The sequence below is a fragment of the Vanessa atalanta genome, chromosome 17 (genome assembly GCF_905147765.1).
Source record: "Vanessa atalanta chromosome 17, ilVanAtal1.2, whole genome shotgun sequence".
Taxonomy (NCBI): domain Eukaryota; kingdom Metazoa; phylum Arthropoda; class Insecta; order Lepidoptera; family Nymphalidae; genus Vanessa; species Vanessa atalanta.
Genome location: NC_061887.1, coordinates 7,076,906 through 7,092,275, shown reverse-complemented (window position 1 = coordinate 7,092,275; position 15,370 = coordinate 7,076,906). Strand labels below are relative to the sequence as shown.

At 32.3% G+C, this 15,370-nt stretch overlaps 1 protein-coding gene across 1 annotated transcript in view; it reads right to left on the bottom strand.

The window, feature by feature from the left end:
• LOC125070342 (semaphorin-1A) overlaps positions 1 to 15,370 on the bottom strand; it is a 341,204-nt gene that overhangs the window by 306,968 nt on the left and 18,866 nt on the right. Inside the window, exon 2 of the mRNA XM_047680167.1 lies at positions 6,654 to 6,988. Coding sequence (XP_047536123.1) covers positions 6,654 to 6,750 — 97 coding nt within the window. The 5' untranslated portion in view covers positions 6,751 to 6,988. The remainder of the gene's footprint in view (positions 1 to 6,653; positions 6,989 to 15,370) is intronic.

Genomic DNA, 15,370 nt, shown 5'->3' with positions numbered 1-15,370 from the left:
GAACAGATCAACTTCATAAAGAAGCAAATAAATATTCGCATCCGATTAATGAAACGCCAAAACACAAAATGAATCAATTGCTATGTTTAAAACTGCAGTTAGCAACAGAACATTATTTATCATCGAACGCTAAGTTCATTGAACCCAAGTCAAGTTCAAGAGTAGAAAGGGACTGTGTGTTTATTTTTAGGGCACTAAACATACTCAGCTCTTACACTTGGTGTAATGTTTCCTGTTATTTTATTAGCCAAGTTGTTAGCGAAAATGTTATAGGAATATGCTGAAGAGTTTCTAATAACGAATGTTTTAGGGCAAACACATGTTTGGACAGATGTGGGGGAACGCATAAACATGCTTCGACAGAATCGCTTACGTTATAAGTTTATCAAACCTCTAAAAGATATATTATCTCATTAAATTACAAATTATAAAATACAAGACCATAGTAGTATACATGCAAATGATTTTAATTAAGCACTTTTTTAAATATGATAAAACATCTGACTAATTAAAGGCAATTTATACCAATTTAGAGTCGGAAATTGACATCAAAAGTTATGTTTAAATTTTATTATTAATCATTTACACACACATTAATCTAATTAATTGTCATGAAAATTGCAATATAAATGCACAATAAATTCAATTTATTAAACTATATTGAATGAATCACTACAAAGGTTTTGTAGGAATAAATTAAAAAAATAAAAAAAATAATTATTATTGCAACATAACCACAGAAAGCAATGTAAAGCTAAAAAGTAAGGATGAAATGTTGAAACTGGTTGTAACTTAAAACCACTCGGTTAGAAGTGCCAATGACGGAAGCAATTAAAATTAAAAAATAAAAAATAACCATAAACATATTATTTATTTAAATCTATAATATTATTTACATACAAAATACTAAATATAGTTGCACATTAAAATCAAGAACCAAACGTACAATTATTCATTCAATAATAGCAATAACGGTTCGTAAATAAATATTAATTTAAAGAGAAATGCTTTTCAATTGAAGAGCACGCGATAGAGTCGACCCCAGCGATGGTATTGTAAGCACATATTGTGCGACCACCTGCCTCATTAATAGAACCAATCACCACACCACACAGAACTCAAACACTCTTGTAAAGTAACTTTTAACATACCATAAAAACAGCTGCTGTTAGTTAATTTTCTCACCTAAGCCATAATCAAAAGAAAAAAAAATGATCATTACAGATTTAATGATTAATTAACGTTAAAATAACATTTTATAGTAGAAAATAAAACCACATTATTCAACTAAAATGTTTATAATTCACAAACAAATGTAATCTGAGTAAATTTCAAAGTGAATTGTGGAATATTATTGGCTACATTTTGATAAATATATTGCGAATTATAGGGAAATTCAAAACGGTAAACCCAAATTGTGTGGCAATATACAAACAATAAAAATGAATCGTACAACCACAGCTCTTTAGCACAAAGACTCATCGTCACATGCCACCTGGCATTGCAGAATCGGTATAGTGAGAAGGATCTTGGTAGACTGGTTTTAAAGTGCATTTCACTTGTATAGTACCTCGCGACGCTGACTGGCCCATTTCTTACGACCCATTGACTCTTTCCTATTCATCGGTGCATTTTCAAATGAGAAGGGTTTTGTCCTACTAAGTATGTTGGTACGTGAAGTGTTAAGTTCATGGAATGTAAAACAATCTGCAAAGACTAAGTAATAAATGATAAATTAGGTTTGGGAGATCATAGAAATTATTGGTAATAATTTATTTTTACTATTCTTAAAACAATTTTCAATTTCTATACAATGCAAAAAAAAATCTTTCTGAATTACCTTTTTATTCACGAATAATACATACGATTATTCTAAAAAAAATGAGGATTACCCTTTCAAATTGTGCAAATCAACTATGTTTTTTTAAGTAAGTACAATAGCAAAATGTTATACCGAAGTTGCTACAAACGATGTCCCAACGTAACAACCCCGCATCGGGCTTATTACGAGCTTCCTTTTAATCCGGATTTAAAAACTGCATCACAATGGGCTAGACACACTCGCGCAGTCATCTCACAAAAAGTCTTTGCAGTGCCCGTTGAGGATTTCAACAAATATTTTCATTACAGAACCAATATTTGCGTTGTCCTCGGCAGTACGAGTTGAATAAAGAAATCTGTCATCTATCACCATTATTTCATTTTTATTCCACCTTTTGTTAGATTTGAATAAAGAAACCTTCGTTTGCCAATCGATCGCTACCATTATGATCTCTTTTGAAATGAAAAGCAATATCGTCCAAAAACGTTACAGCGTACTCGAGTTACGACCAATCTTTATAACACATTTGAGAAAGTTATGAGAGTTCTCGTGAACTGGCGCAAAGGAAATGCATTGAAGTACAAACATCATGCATATGTTAAAAATTTTATTTGTCGAATATAAAATATATTTCACGTACCAATATATGTTCCCTAATATATTTTTGCTTGATTCTATTCTACCATTTGTGAATACATTCTGAAGAAAGTTAATGCGTGTGTTTGACAAAATAAAACAAAAGAGGGCTTGTATCCCACACTCAGTGAAGACAATATATATCACCGCTATAAAGTTGTCCCTCTCCCGCAAGGCGGCGCCATTCCTTCACCCCCCCCCCCCCTCACCACACTCAAAACATGAATACCGCACGCACGTGCGTGTCGTGCTCTTTAACCACGTCATTTAGAACAAATGCATCGAAATCGACTTATTGCAACTACTGTAGGGTTTACATCTAAAATTATAACCGCAAAAAAACCGAGAACAGACGATTTTTTACCATAATACATTACCATTGAATTTACTTTGTTTTGTTACTTCCCAAAAAACGTTCTTATTGACGAATGTTTGAACTTTGGTCCTTTTCGATTAGCGGTTATCGTCACTCATACGATTTTGTCGAGCAATTTATTCCGAAACGCGGTACTTTTACCGTTAACATACAAGACAATTTATTACGATAACTCATATCATGGTTATTGTGAAATTAAAATGAATGTCAGTGATAACATCTTACTTGACATCTAATATATTTATTTATTTTTAATAATAATATAATACTAAATTAAATTTGACTTAAACTCGTTCCCCTACGGATAATAACGAAATGTTAATAAAATGTTCAGGAGAGCTCAATCCAAAACAACATCACGTCACAGCAGTATTATGCACCCTAACCACATAACAGTACCCTTGGGTATCGGTTCTTGACGAATGACCCAATAAATACCCATAAGGCAAAACGCGACACGTACAAAACATTCCAGGGTATAAAAGTATAATCCTGTTAAGTAATTTATTTCTTCTTCAGGTAGTAAGTGGACGGTTATTTTATGAACCCACTTTAAACGTTCTATAATCCTGGTAGTTAAAGCATAAAGGAGGGCGTCGAAAACCATAATGCAACACCATAAAACGTTTGAAATTGAACCTTAGACCGCGGCACCTGTTCAAACCTAGTACAGTCCATAAAACTTGTTTTAGAATCGTGTTCATATTTTGTATTATGGGTTCCATTCTATTATACTATGATTCTTCAACTTCCATTGCTTCGAGAGAGTTTTATATTTTATTTATATTATAAAATCATTCGGTGTTTAGATATCTAACGAGAGTCGATTTTAAAGTAATCATTTATTTCAATTTTATCTTAGAATTGACTCAAAGCACATACAAAATTTTCTAAAGCAAAATCTACGATTCACATCGAGTTACACGTTGCTCCTTAATGAGTCATCCTCCACCGGGAGAAATTCTGTTTAGCATTCACTTCAAGCCCAATACGTGTCTCGACCCACACGAGACCAGTCAGAACAATAAGTGGGTTACACAATAACGATAAAGCACACGATTATGGTTCGATACACTTTCTTCGTGCATTAGAATCGGTATTCGAAATAGTTTGGAGACTCTTCTGTTTCCTTTACAGAACTTTGAGACAAATTATTGCATCCTCCGTACTGAATGCGCTGAGCGATTTTAGTTCTACATTTTGTATACAATTTGCACAAATTGAACCAATTCCCTCTTGGTATACTTTGTGAATAATAACTGTATCAGTTGTCGACGGACGCAAAGTGCAGTAACATTACCCGCAAATTAGGTTAGTTAGATTGCAACCGCTATCTCCTAAGCCGTGGCAGTAATACTATTATGTACTTATTATCGTTGAGACTAGTTCACTAGATAGTTGAGACAGTTTCAACTACATATCTTAAGTTGTAAATAAGGGTTAGTATCAGATTGCCGCAGACATAAATATTTCTTCGTGTGATTCGATCCTTTATAAATAAACCAAGCGTTGTAAGATAAAACTTTATCGAACTAAAGCAAGTATACATGATAAACTGTAAGATATTTAAATATATTAAGCACCGCTTTTACAATAACATTCAATTCGATTTTGAAAAAGTATTCTGTATGTTATTGAAGGCAAAAGATAAAACCAGGGCAATTTTATTGAAATCTTTAGGAGATATATATATATCCTTCGTCAGAAAATACTAAAAAATTGTAGGTGACGTAACAATTATACTAAACCTTACTGATGTAACAATTATACTAAAGTCCCTCAAAAATAAATCTTTATGTTAAATAGAGCTCCGTTAGTTTCACCCCGAGATTTTATTAAATGCTTCAACTGATATTAAAAAATTGTATAAACTCAATTGCTTACACAACTCGCTCGTTTAAAATTTATCAAATGACAAGATATTTCGTTTAAAAGTACAATACAAGATTCGTTTATCAATTTCGAATATCACGCAAACATCGATAAACATATTCAAAATAAAATCATCGAAGTATTCCGAAACGTTGATATTAAGGCAAAATATGTATGGAAATTACGATGTAATAAAAGAAAGTTTTATATCTCCGATTTCCATACAGACCTTTGATCGTGCGTATATTAAACCACATTATGCGGTCAGTGTGAACCCTCTGGTTTGAATTGGTGGATCACATTACTAGAGGTGTTGACTCGAGTACTACGAGTGTCCGAACATCAAACAGAAACTATAGCGGTGTAATTAACTCGCTTCGTCATCTCTGCTTACTTCATTTCAGCTTATTGACTTTCAATTGCAATTAATTTACTTAGTTACACTGTATCATAATTGTCACTTAGGGCTTTAATGAAGATATCGTCAGCAGTGTTAATTTGAAATCAATTAACAGGTTCAATTATGTACGACAAATATAGTACTTTTAGTATGACAAGGTATTAATTGAATATTGTGTTGTGCATTTTTCCACGTCATGTCAATTATTATTCATGATATACGCGACATAATCAAATTAGTCCGTTGATATTTCAAAGTAACGATAAACAATGCGAGCTCCGGATACAATGGACGGATATACGTCCGACAATAACGTCTAGACCAGTAACGTCAGTGATTCCAATTGGTACTTCTTTAATGAACATCGAGATAATCAGGTTATTTAGATGTCATTTCGTTTCGTTTGCAGAGATATGTTTAAAAATCATTTGATCAATAAAAATCTTTGATTATTTTTTTAGAAAGATAATGTTTTAGGTTCGTTGTAATTTGTATGCTCTCGTAACAATATTATTATACTTTTACTGATTAATATTTTTTTGAAAAAGTATAAATAAAACCACCATGTTGAAATGTAATTTATTCCCATAAAAGCTCTACAAATTCACAGTTGATTTTGACTTAACGGAACAAAAGATGAATCCACCAAATATACATGCATAAGTTAGACAAAGTTTCATCCAGTAGGTTAAACATCGCATCGCTAATCCGGGCGTAACATTGCAAAACGCAGAACAAACTGCTTCGCTTTGTGCTGCACTAATGAGAGCCACGTGGCTGTCCCCCGCAATGCAGACTGCACAATAAAACAATGGCTCCATAGTTGTGCACTCCGCCTTTATTCCTCTAGGATAAACTATCGCATGACTCTGACTCGTTATTGGAGTACCACAAGGCGTAATTCTGGGGACACTACTGTTTGTTTCAAACAATGAACAGTAGGTTCTATTTGAAGTTTCGCCTATAATAACTTTTATACGTTCGTATTGTTATCTAAATTACTTAGAAAGCTATTTATATATATTTATTGCGCTTACTTATTTTGTAAGATTGTATATGATAAGTCGCTCGACTTAGGTCACGTGGTTCGGTTTAAGTTGCAGTAAGATTTTAGTCCTTACAGCTTTTAGTTTTTACGGTACATTACATTTGATTATTACGTTTTAAATGACTGATTTTGAATCATCTTTTGTATTAAAATATATCGACTACGTACACTTAATGTATCTATATGTACGTCATGTGAACATTGTGTTAATTTTCATATTGGAATAACTAAAAATTTGTCTCTATCTTAATTGGAAAATATAAATATCAATAACTCTTAATACACAAAACACTGTCTGAAAATAAGCAACATAAACAACTACTGAATGAGTTTAGCCGCTTAGCCGCGTGGCGTCAATGTCATCAAACAAAACAAAAATAAACACGAACCTTTGGAGTGGTTCTACGAATGTAAGCTCTCGACTGTTGTCAGGGGGTTATAAGGTCGCTTGTTAGCGTTCAGTAACATCTGACAGCATGATGTTAACTGTCATACTAACCTAATTGTGCGAAGACCTTGGGGCGAACGTTCTCCTGCCAGGCAGCGGCGGCAGCGGCGAGCAGAGCCGCAAACAGGGCACAGCGCAGCACGAGCATCGCACTATTCACAAGTCGTCATCACTTGGAGAGCACTCGCGGCGCGCGACTCAGCGCAACACAACGGGCGGGGCGCGCGGTGGCCAGCGGCAGACTGACGGATGAGGGAGGCCGGGGGCTGGGGGGCGCGCCTGCGCTGCCGGCGCCCCGCGGTCTCGCATGCGTCGGGCTGCGGAGTGCGGACCTCGCACGTGACGCAGCCCTCCTCACCCCAACGCACCCTCGCCTATCCTCGACCCTGCGACGTCATAATCGTGTTAAAAAACTGCCTGCATATCCTAATGAACGCTAAACCAGCAATTAAACTCTAGAGGGGCCGCCTGCTAGGCTTTTGTTTATTCTTTTCGGTAGGCATATTAAAAATTCGTTAGCGACATCTCAAGGGCGTGACGCTGTTCAACGAATCGTAAGGTTGTGATTACAACTTTGATGGTTACAATGGGGATGTATAGCCGCTGCGTAACGGAAGATTCCATTATTTTCCTCTCCCTAAAATAAAATAAACATTGTCTTCGTTTGATTTATGATATGTATACAAATACCAATTTATAGAATACGATAAAAAAAAACAATCTAAGACTTCTGTAATAAAAGATAAAATCACTAAAATCTAACATAATGTCAAAACAAAATCCTGCCGCAGAAGCTCTTAAAGATAGATTTTCAGATAAGTTATGATAAAGCAACGAGGTAAGTATGTCATAAATCATATTATACCTTAAATTATTTTTCTAGAAAAGCTGGCTTCTAATTGTGAAGAAATGAAAAAAAAACTCAATTACTATGGCAACATAAAAACAAACGTATAAAATAAAACTTCTTTTTCTAATTACGCACATTATAAAATTAATCAATCGTTACTAAATAAATGCGCAACGAAACCTTTAGCGGAGTAAAAAAAATAATTTATTAACACAAAGTTCTAACTCCCGCGGCACGCAAAAGAGGAGCGAAACTTTATCGAAATAAAAACTTTTTTTTCAACACTAGGGGTCCGTTGGTAGCATTTTCATTATTATTAATACGATAATGTCGTTCCCTGGCTACAACATTGGAATAACATGGAACTATATCGAAGTAAATCGTGTTAAGTTAGTGTACCATGGATATGCATTGTATTAGAGCCGTGTGAAAATCAATAAAATAAACAGTTATTGCGCTGGACTGGGAAGCCCTCTGTGCATCTAAATTACGAAGAATTAACTTCCTTTAGGCGTTAAACAAAACAAACACTTATGTGTTTTTAACCTAATTCTTATTTAATTCGAATGAACTTTACAATACATTATTTCTACGTCACTGTGAATGTAGACGTTCTTAGATAGATTTTGTTAGAGAAAATATAAATATATTAATTCAATCAACAATAAGGAATAATATATATGAAGGCGATACAAATTCATGACGTGGGTACGAATCAAAAATTACAGATCAGTATAAGTGTTAAAAGTTTCCAGTGGAATCAGTTCTTTCGTAATACTTTTACAAGAACATTAATAGGCCAATGAAGAAGTTCAGAAAATATCCATCCAACCGAAATTTAATAAAATAACTCAAACTAACTTACGATTTCCAACCCTAAACGTTTAAAAAAAAAGTTAAGGAAAGTAAATTTATTATTTACGACGTTTTGATTGTTTATTGCATATAAGTTGTAGTCAGGGGTGGTCGTCAAGTGTTTGAGGCATAAAAAAGTAGTATAAGTCAACTTACGTAATCCTTGGAATTCATGCTCGTTCATACAAGATTTTATCAAATTCGGTTTTTTCTTGTTAGGGGATTTAACCGTAAAAGAACAGACAGACACAGATATACTTTCGCATTTAAAATATTAGTATAGGTAAGACTATACGCGTACGCTCGACCTTCAATTTTAATTCAATTATTAAGAAGATTTTTGTATGCATCTTTAACTCGTTGTATGTAATAAATTATAAAATTTCTTCGAGAAGTAATATATTTTAAAAGGATAATATTGTCTTGCTTAAGTTTTTCTTGTATTGCCATAGAACTGTAACTACAGTTCTTTCATTCAGCACAATGAATATAATTGGATGGTTGCAAATTGTTATTGAGTTTTCAAATGCAACGTATTTGCCTCAGTACAAATATAAATTGTTTTTATTTTATTCTCACTTGAAACAGTAACAACAATAGAGCTTCTGTAAAAACAAACTCGAAACTCGTGAACTTTAAGTGATTGTTACATTGACCATAATAAAATTATAAATAATACTTAAAGTATCGTATCAACTTATGACGATTTCCAACATTTCCCGAATGTGTTACGAAATGAGTTCTTACAGAATAACACGACAGTTCTATGTCATACAATTTGTGAGTAATAAGTAACTTTATATCTTAAAATAGTTTTACTAGTTTTTATTTAATGCAATATTTAAAAATCTTGGTCAAATTTTGTAAGAAGTAGAATCACTTACTCTTACTTTTCTGATAGAATTGATATTTTAAACGTCGCATTGGTTCTGTTCCCATAACAATGCCTTTTATTGGTAATCATGACTTCACACACCCAGGATTGGCAACAAGCAAAGAAACCCCTATAAAGAAACACTATAGGCACATTTCGAGCACTATATAAAAGATTTTTTTTTTAATACGTTTTTATTATTTCATTATTTAACATTAGCATCGCAGTAGCAAATATAGCATTTCCTCTTATCCTACCAAATTAAAATGTTATTTGCAAGTTAAGATGCTTGCATACATATTAATGACAGGCATGACTTGATACAACACCCATTTTTCAATAAACTTTACCTCAATTTTTTACCGTGTGAAAATTTTCGTGTTGAGCTTCGAAGAATCGCGACACCTCAATTGATTTCTTAAATAATGAAGACTTCGACTTGTATCACTTTTTCTTAAGTTGAAGTATATGTCATCAATCAAGACCCAAAGAGCTATAACCAGCATCTTTTTGAGTAGTAATATTCATTGATTTAAAGTTTAACGTTATAAAAAATATCAAAAGAGCAAATTATAAAAAGATTATAAACATTAAAATATATATATTACTTCTAAACGTTTCTCGAATTAATTCGCGTCAAATTTTTCCGTATTTATTTGTGTTTCGGTGATTTTTATAATATATCAATTTATCAATAATTGATATTATTTTTATCAACCGTTTCTCTTTCATTTACACTCTTTATGCTGATTTCGTTTCAACAGTAGTGTTTAATGACGTGTTCGACGTGAAACATTTAAAAATAAAAATGAACTTATTTGATATCAATGTAGTATTCTATTGCAACATGTTTTGGTGATTGCTTCTACCCTTCGTCTATTGATAAACTGATCATATATGTATCTTTCGAACAAAGCGTCGCTAATAAATATTATAAAGTCTTAGAGATAAAATGTATGCTTAAGAAATTGATTACTCAGTGTTTGTTTATATTTTACGAGACTAATGAGGTTGTTTCAAACAAAAGTTTTCGTCGTCGTCTATATTACTTGATTTTTTCTTTTTTACTGCAGGCGTTAGTCGGGGGGTGCAACTGGAATTTCAATATTAATAAAAGTATGAAATCTGAAAAATATGTCATTAACTATGAATTTAAAGATAAATTCCCAATTTGGTATGTCTAGTGGCCCCGATTCGGCTAGGAGCCTACGCTACCGAGTGAATAATCTAGTCCTGCGTATTTCAAAAGCGGGAGTGACCCACTTGAGTGACCCATTTGAATCGTCACGTTATCCTTCGATCAACAATGATAGGTTTAATAAAATATCCATAAAGTCTACCGTAGCAACTATTATTCAATTTTCACAATATTATTCTTCGAGTAAGTGTTAGTTATCTTTGTCTATATGAAGTTAAATTGTATAACATTTATCTAGAAAAATTACACATTATCCAGGAGATTATTGCACAAAAAAATTCCCTGTAGATGTAGAAATGATATAGCTTATCAGATTAAAATATATTGCAATATAATAGACGTTCAAAGTTTCCATCAGTTATTAATATATGATATTCATATATTTTTTATATAATTGTCATCGGGACCACCAGTAAGTGGTCTTACCCTTTATCCTTCAGTCAAACGAACTCAAGATTTTTATCTTTATAAGAAACAATAAATTATAATTAAAATAATTTGTAAAACTTATTTAGATTGACGTACATTTTTCATAAATTTACAAATCATATATAATCATTTTTTCCCTGAAAATAAATTGACAAATATATATAAAAGTAAGCTATATACTTTCAACCCTTCCATAATAACACTAATCGAATCATAGAAGTATATATTGTAAACAAAAACAAATAACCGATGTAATAAAAATCGCAGTTTAGGTCGCCGTAAAAAATAGCCATATTGACGGTCAATATTCGCGATTTTCACAAATTCCGAAAAAAGTTCACCGCCATAAAATATTCCTTTCTATGTGAAAAGAATGGAAATAATACAAAGAGTTAATGTGACAGCACAAAGGCTCTCGGTTTACGTTTCATCGTGTAACGTCGTGCTTCTTGATTTGTGGCGAAGCAATGTCTAGGGCTGATGCTTTTCACAATAATACGAGAATACTTGACACATTTTTACAACGAAGGCAGACTTGGCAACTGAAATAGTAAAGAATATCATCAACACGAAACGTCCCATTTAAGAACAAAAATAAAAAGTACCTTAACACGAAATGAGTCAAGTGGAAAGTTGCTTTTACTAAGATGTTTACAATTATCGTGTAACACGAGACGGATTTACAAGATTATTTTGATATATAAATATATCAAATGCTTAATTCGTCTAAAATTTATTTTGAGCTTTGTTTGAAAATATTTTATTTGGAAGAAATAATTAGAATGGTAACGATTTGGGTAGAAGGGTCATTCGGTGGATTTATTTTAATTTTTTAACTATAAAATTAACCTCATCAATCAAGGAGAAGGTTTAGAACTTATTAATGTAAACTGCTTCAGTGCTATGGCATAATTTCATCCAACAAATCACGAGCTTGAGAATAAATATAAATAAAAATCAAATAAATAAATATATTCAGTCGAGTACAGTACACACACAGTCGTCAGGGTTTGAACCTGTGATCCCACTTAAGATTGACATCCATCTCCGCTTAAAGCGAAAGCTTAATTTATTGATATTAGACTTCTTTTGTTGATATAGATATACAATAACAGGGATTGAGAATGTTTTTATGATACGTGCGCATAACATGAAAACTACATGATAAAGTTGCTCGGTAAACCGCCAATTAAATGTCAAGTCGCTCGAAATAGACAACTTCACACCGTATCTTATTTTATTACAATTTTATTTGTAATGACTTTCAAATTGTTAGTGACTATTACGTTGGTGAGTGATTAGCAGCCTGTAAATTTTCCCACTGCTGGGCTAAAGGCCTCCTCTCCCTTATGAGGAGAAGTTTTGGAGCATATTCCACCACGCTGCTCCAATGCGGGTTGGCGGAATACACATGTGGCAGAATTTCGTTGAAATTAGACACACGCACGCACACACTTTTTAAATTTATATCTAAATATAAAACTCACTCCCAGTACATCCAAGCTACAATAAAAACAGAATCAAACGATGGCGAGTAAAAGCTATCAATCAAGAATAAAATAATATATTCAGACGTTACATTATTTCACTTTTAACGTAAAAATTATAATATTTATCAAAGTAAAATTGCAAACCAAATTAGTCGGGCATCGAACAAAAAGAAACAGTTTTACGAGGGCAGCGAGACCACAATGCAAATAGGGCCGGTAGCGTGCGTGGAACTTTCGGTCGACGATTAATTGCATGCGGTCCGACTGATGCGACCACTCATTTTGCTCTCGCAGTGCTTTGTTCTTATCGAATTCAACGTTATATTATATGTATGATAAATTAAACTCATCACTCAATAATGAGATAAAAAAGTACCATCTTTCTGTTATCATTTAAATAGAAACACGGCTCAAATAAGAATGGTCACTCATGCGTCTTTTGGTCCGTAACTAATTACATATGGTGTCCGTTGTCCGAGTACTCATTTCGGTGTGGCAGCGTTTTATTTGTAACGAATTAAAATGTATACAACGTCTAAAACAAATTTCATGTTGTGATGCACTTTTATGGAGTCATGAGAAAAGCTACTATTACAAATACGGGTGGCGCGTTTTTAATTCGGTCACAGAGACATTTGCCGCAATCTCTATTTCTTTTATTATTTATTTTGTTTTAAAATTTACGTGAATATATTTTTGGTGTAATATACGATTGCACTTCAACAACTCAAAGAAAAGCTCTTTAAATAAACCAGCCATTTCTTATTTTCTCATTTCGCTCTCGGTCAATAACCCCGTGATAGCGTACAGTATACATACATATCTACAAAGAAGGTTTCTACATATTCACGTTTGTAATCCAAACAAAAATGTTAATACTGAAAAATTCTTAAAGAAAGGCACGATGTAATGCAAAAATATTTATATAAAAGACAAGGCTTTTAACAAATCAGCTGGGTGTCAATTTCTTCTTTAAAAAAAATCTACGGGCAGTCTCTAAAACTCTCATTTAAGAAAAAAACAAACTCGTATGAAAATAAGCTATCACTCTTAAGCATTAACATTAAAAATATTGCATAAGATAATTAATAAAATATTTTGACGTCATAAAATATGAATTTAATTGAATAGATTATTAGAAAGGAATTAGACTTAATAATATCAGAAGCATACTTTTTGGTCGAGTCATGGCAAACAGATAGACAAGAAACTATCAAAGTAAAAATGAATATACTTATAACTTATGAAATATCTTATCCCCGTGCCTAAGATATTTCAAAACATACTAAGTATCATTTATTTAAATCATCCTAGTAACAAATAATGTTATTTTTTATCTTATAAAAACATAATAATGATGCAAGGGGCAGTTTTAAATACAGTGCGCAACACCAAATTAAGAGATGGCCCAGTGGTTAGAACGCGTCCAAGCACCGCTCAATTTTAATGTGCTTAATTTGTGTTTATAATTCTCGTGCTCGTACGATGAAGAAAAACATGGTCAGGAAATAAGCCCGCGTGTGTCTAATTTCAACAAAATTTTGCCACACGTTTATCCACCAATCCGCTTTGGAGCAGCATGGTGGACTAAACTCAACTGTGGGATATTTACAGGCTACTTTTACGCAACACCAAGTAATGTCCAATATATTGAATTATCGCTATTACCTTCAAATAATTATCCCAGCACACTATTCGGTATTCAGGTAAATCATTTAACACAAGATTATATAGATGCTAAAAATGCGTGGAGCGATAAAAAAATTAATTGTATTTAACTGACATAACTTTGTACTTCAAATGTTGAAAAAGAATAACTACTGAGTTTCTTGCCGGTTCTTCTCGGTAGAATCTACATTCCGGACCGGCAGCTTTATGTTTAGTACAATTCTCAAAAATTAAAAATTCAAATGTTTGTATAAAAAAGGCTACTAAAGAATATTTTGATTTACTGATTTGTATTTACTTGAAATTGTTTTTTTCACAAGAGTTTATCTTTAATGTGCATATGTTTTAGGATCAAGTTGTTTACCTAAATGATTTAATTTAAATTGAATTATTCGATGAATAAAAACATCTCCAATTTTGAATTCAAAATAGTCGCTAATGTCGTATTATCTTTACCGACGATTAGTTTTAAAGCCGTAGTAAACACCACAACGGCTTTTGCTTCTATTTACTATGTAAATTAGAACTTAGCTATTCTAAGCGTTTACTTTGTTTTTTTCTTTAAACAGAGTTCTCGTTTCGAAAAATAACGTGAAAATTACATTGGTTTTATGTTACTTGCTTATAAAAATATATATTCGAAGATTCTTTACATAATTTACTAATTTAAGCGAGATTCCACAATCATCTTCAATAATATATCGATTCATTTTATAAATTCAACGTTCAACGATATTGTTTATTAAAATGATTTGAATATTATAATATTTCATCTCAATATGCTCTGATGAAATGTACTCGATACTTATATTTAAAAGTACTTCAATTTGTAAATCATATTTTATATAAGAATTTATATGAATGCCAAAGGAGTATTAATTAATTGAATTTACTGCCGTAAGTTATATTTTAGGCGAACATAAATTTAATTTATAATCCATCATTTCGTTACTGGATAACTAGCAATTAAATCATATTATTTTTTTAGTACAATACGAACAATAACGGACAATTTATCACAATAGAAATAGTTGATAAAATGAAAATCATATATCCAAAATAAAATAACTAATGTGTTTCTTTGAAATTATTTTAAGTGGATTAGTCATTTCAGGACATGTTCCAATAGCTGCAGTAAATCGTAAAGAATACCGACATAATGGAGCGAACGCAGCTAGTCCTGTGAAAAAGAAACGGGATCCAATCAATCTACATTTACAATCATATGAGTATCGATCCAGACGTATAGAAGGCACAAATCTTCTTGATATTAGCTTTCTTAATGCCAATTTAAAAAATTAAAAACACTTCCTTATTTAAAAATACCTTTATTGATCAGCTATTTTTGTTACTGTTCTCCTTATTCGTTAATACAAATAGATTAGCGCGATAAAAATATTATAT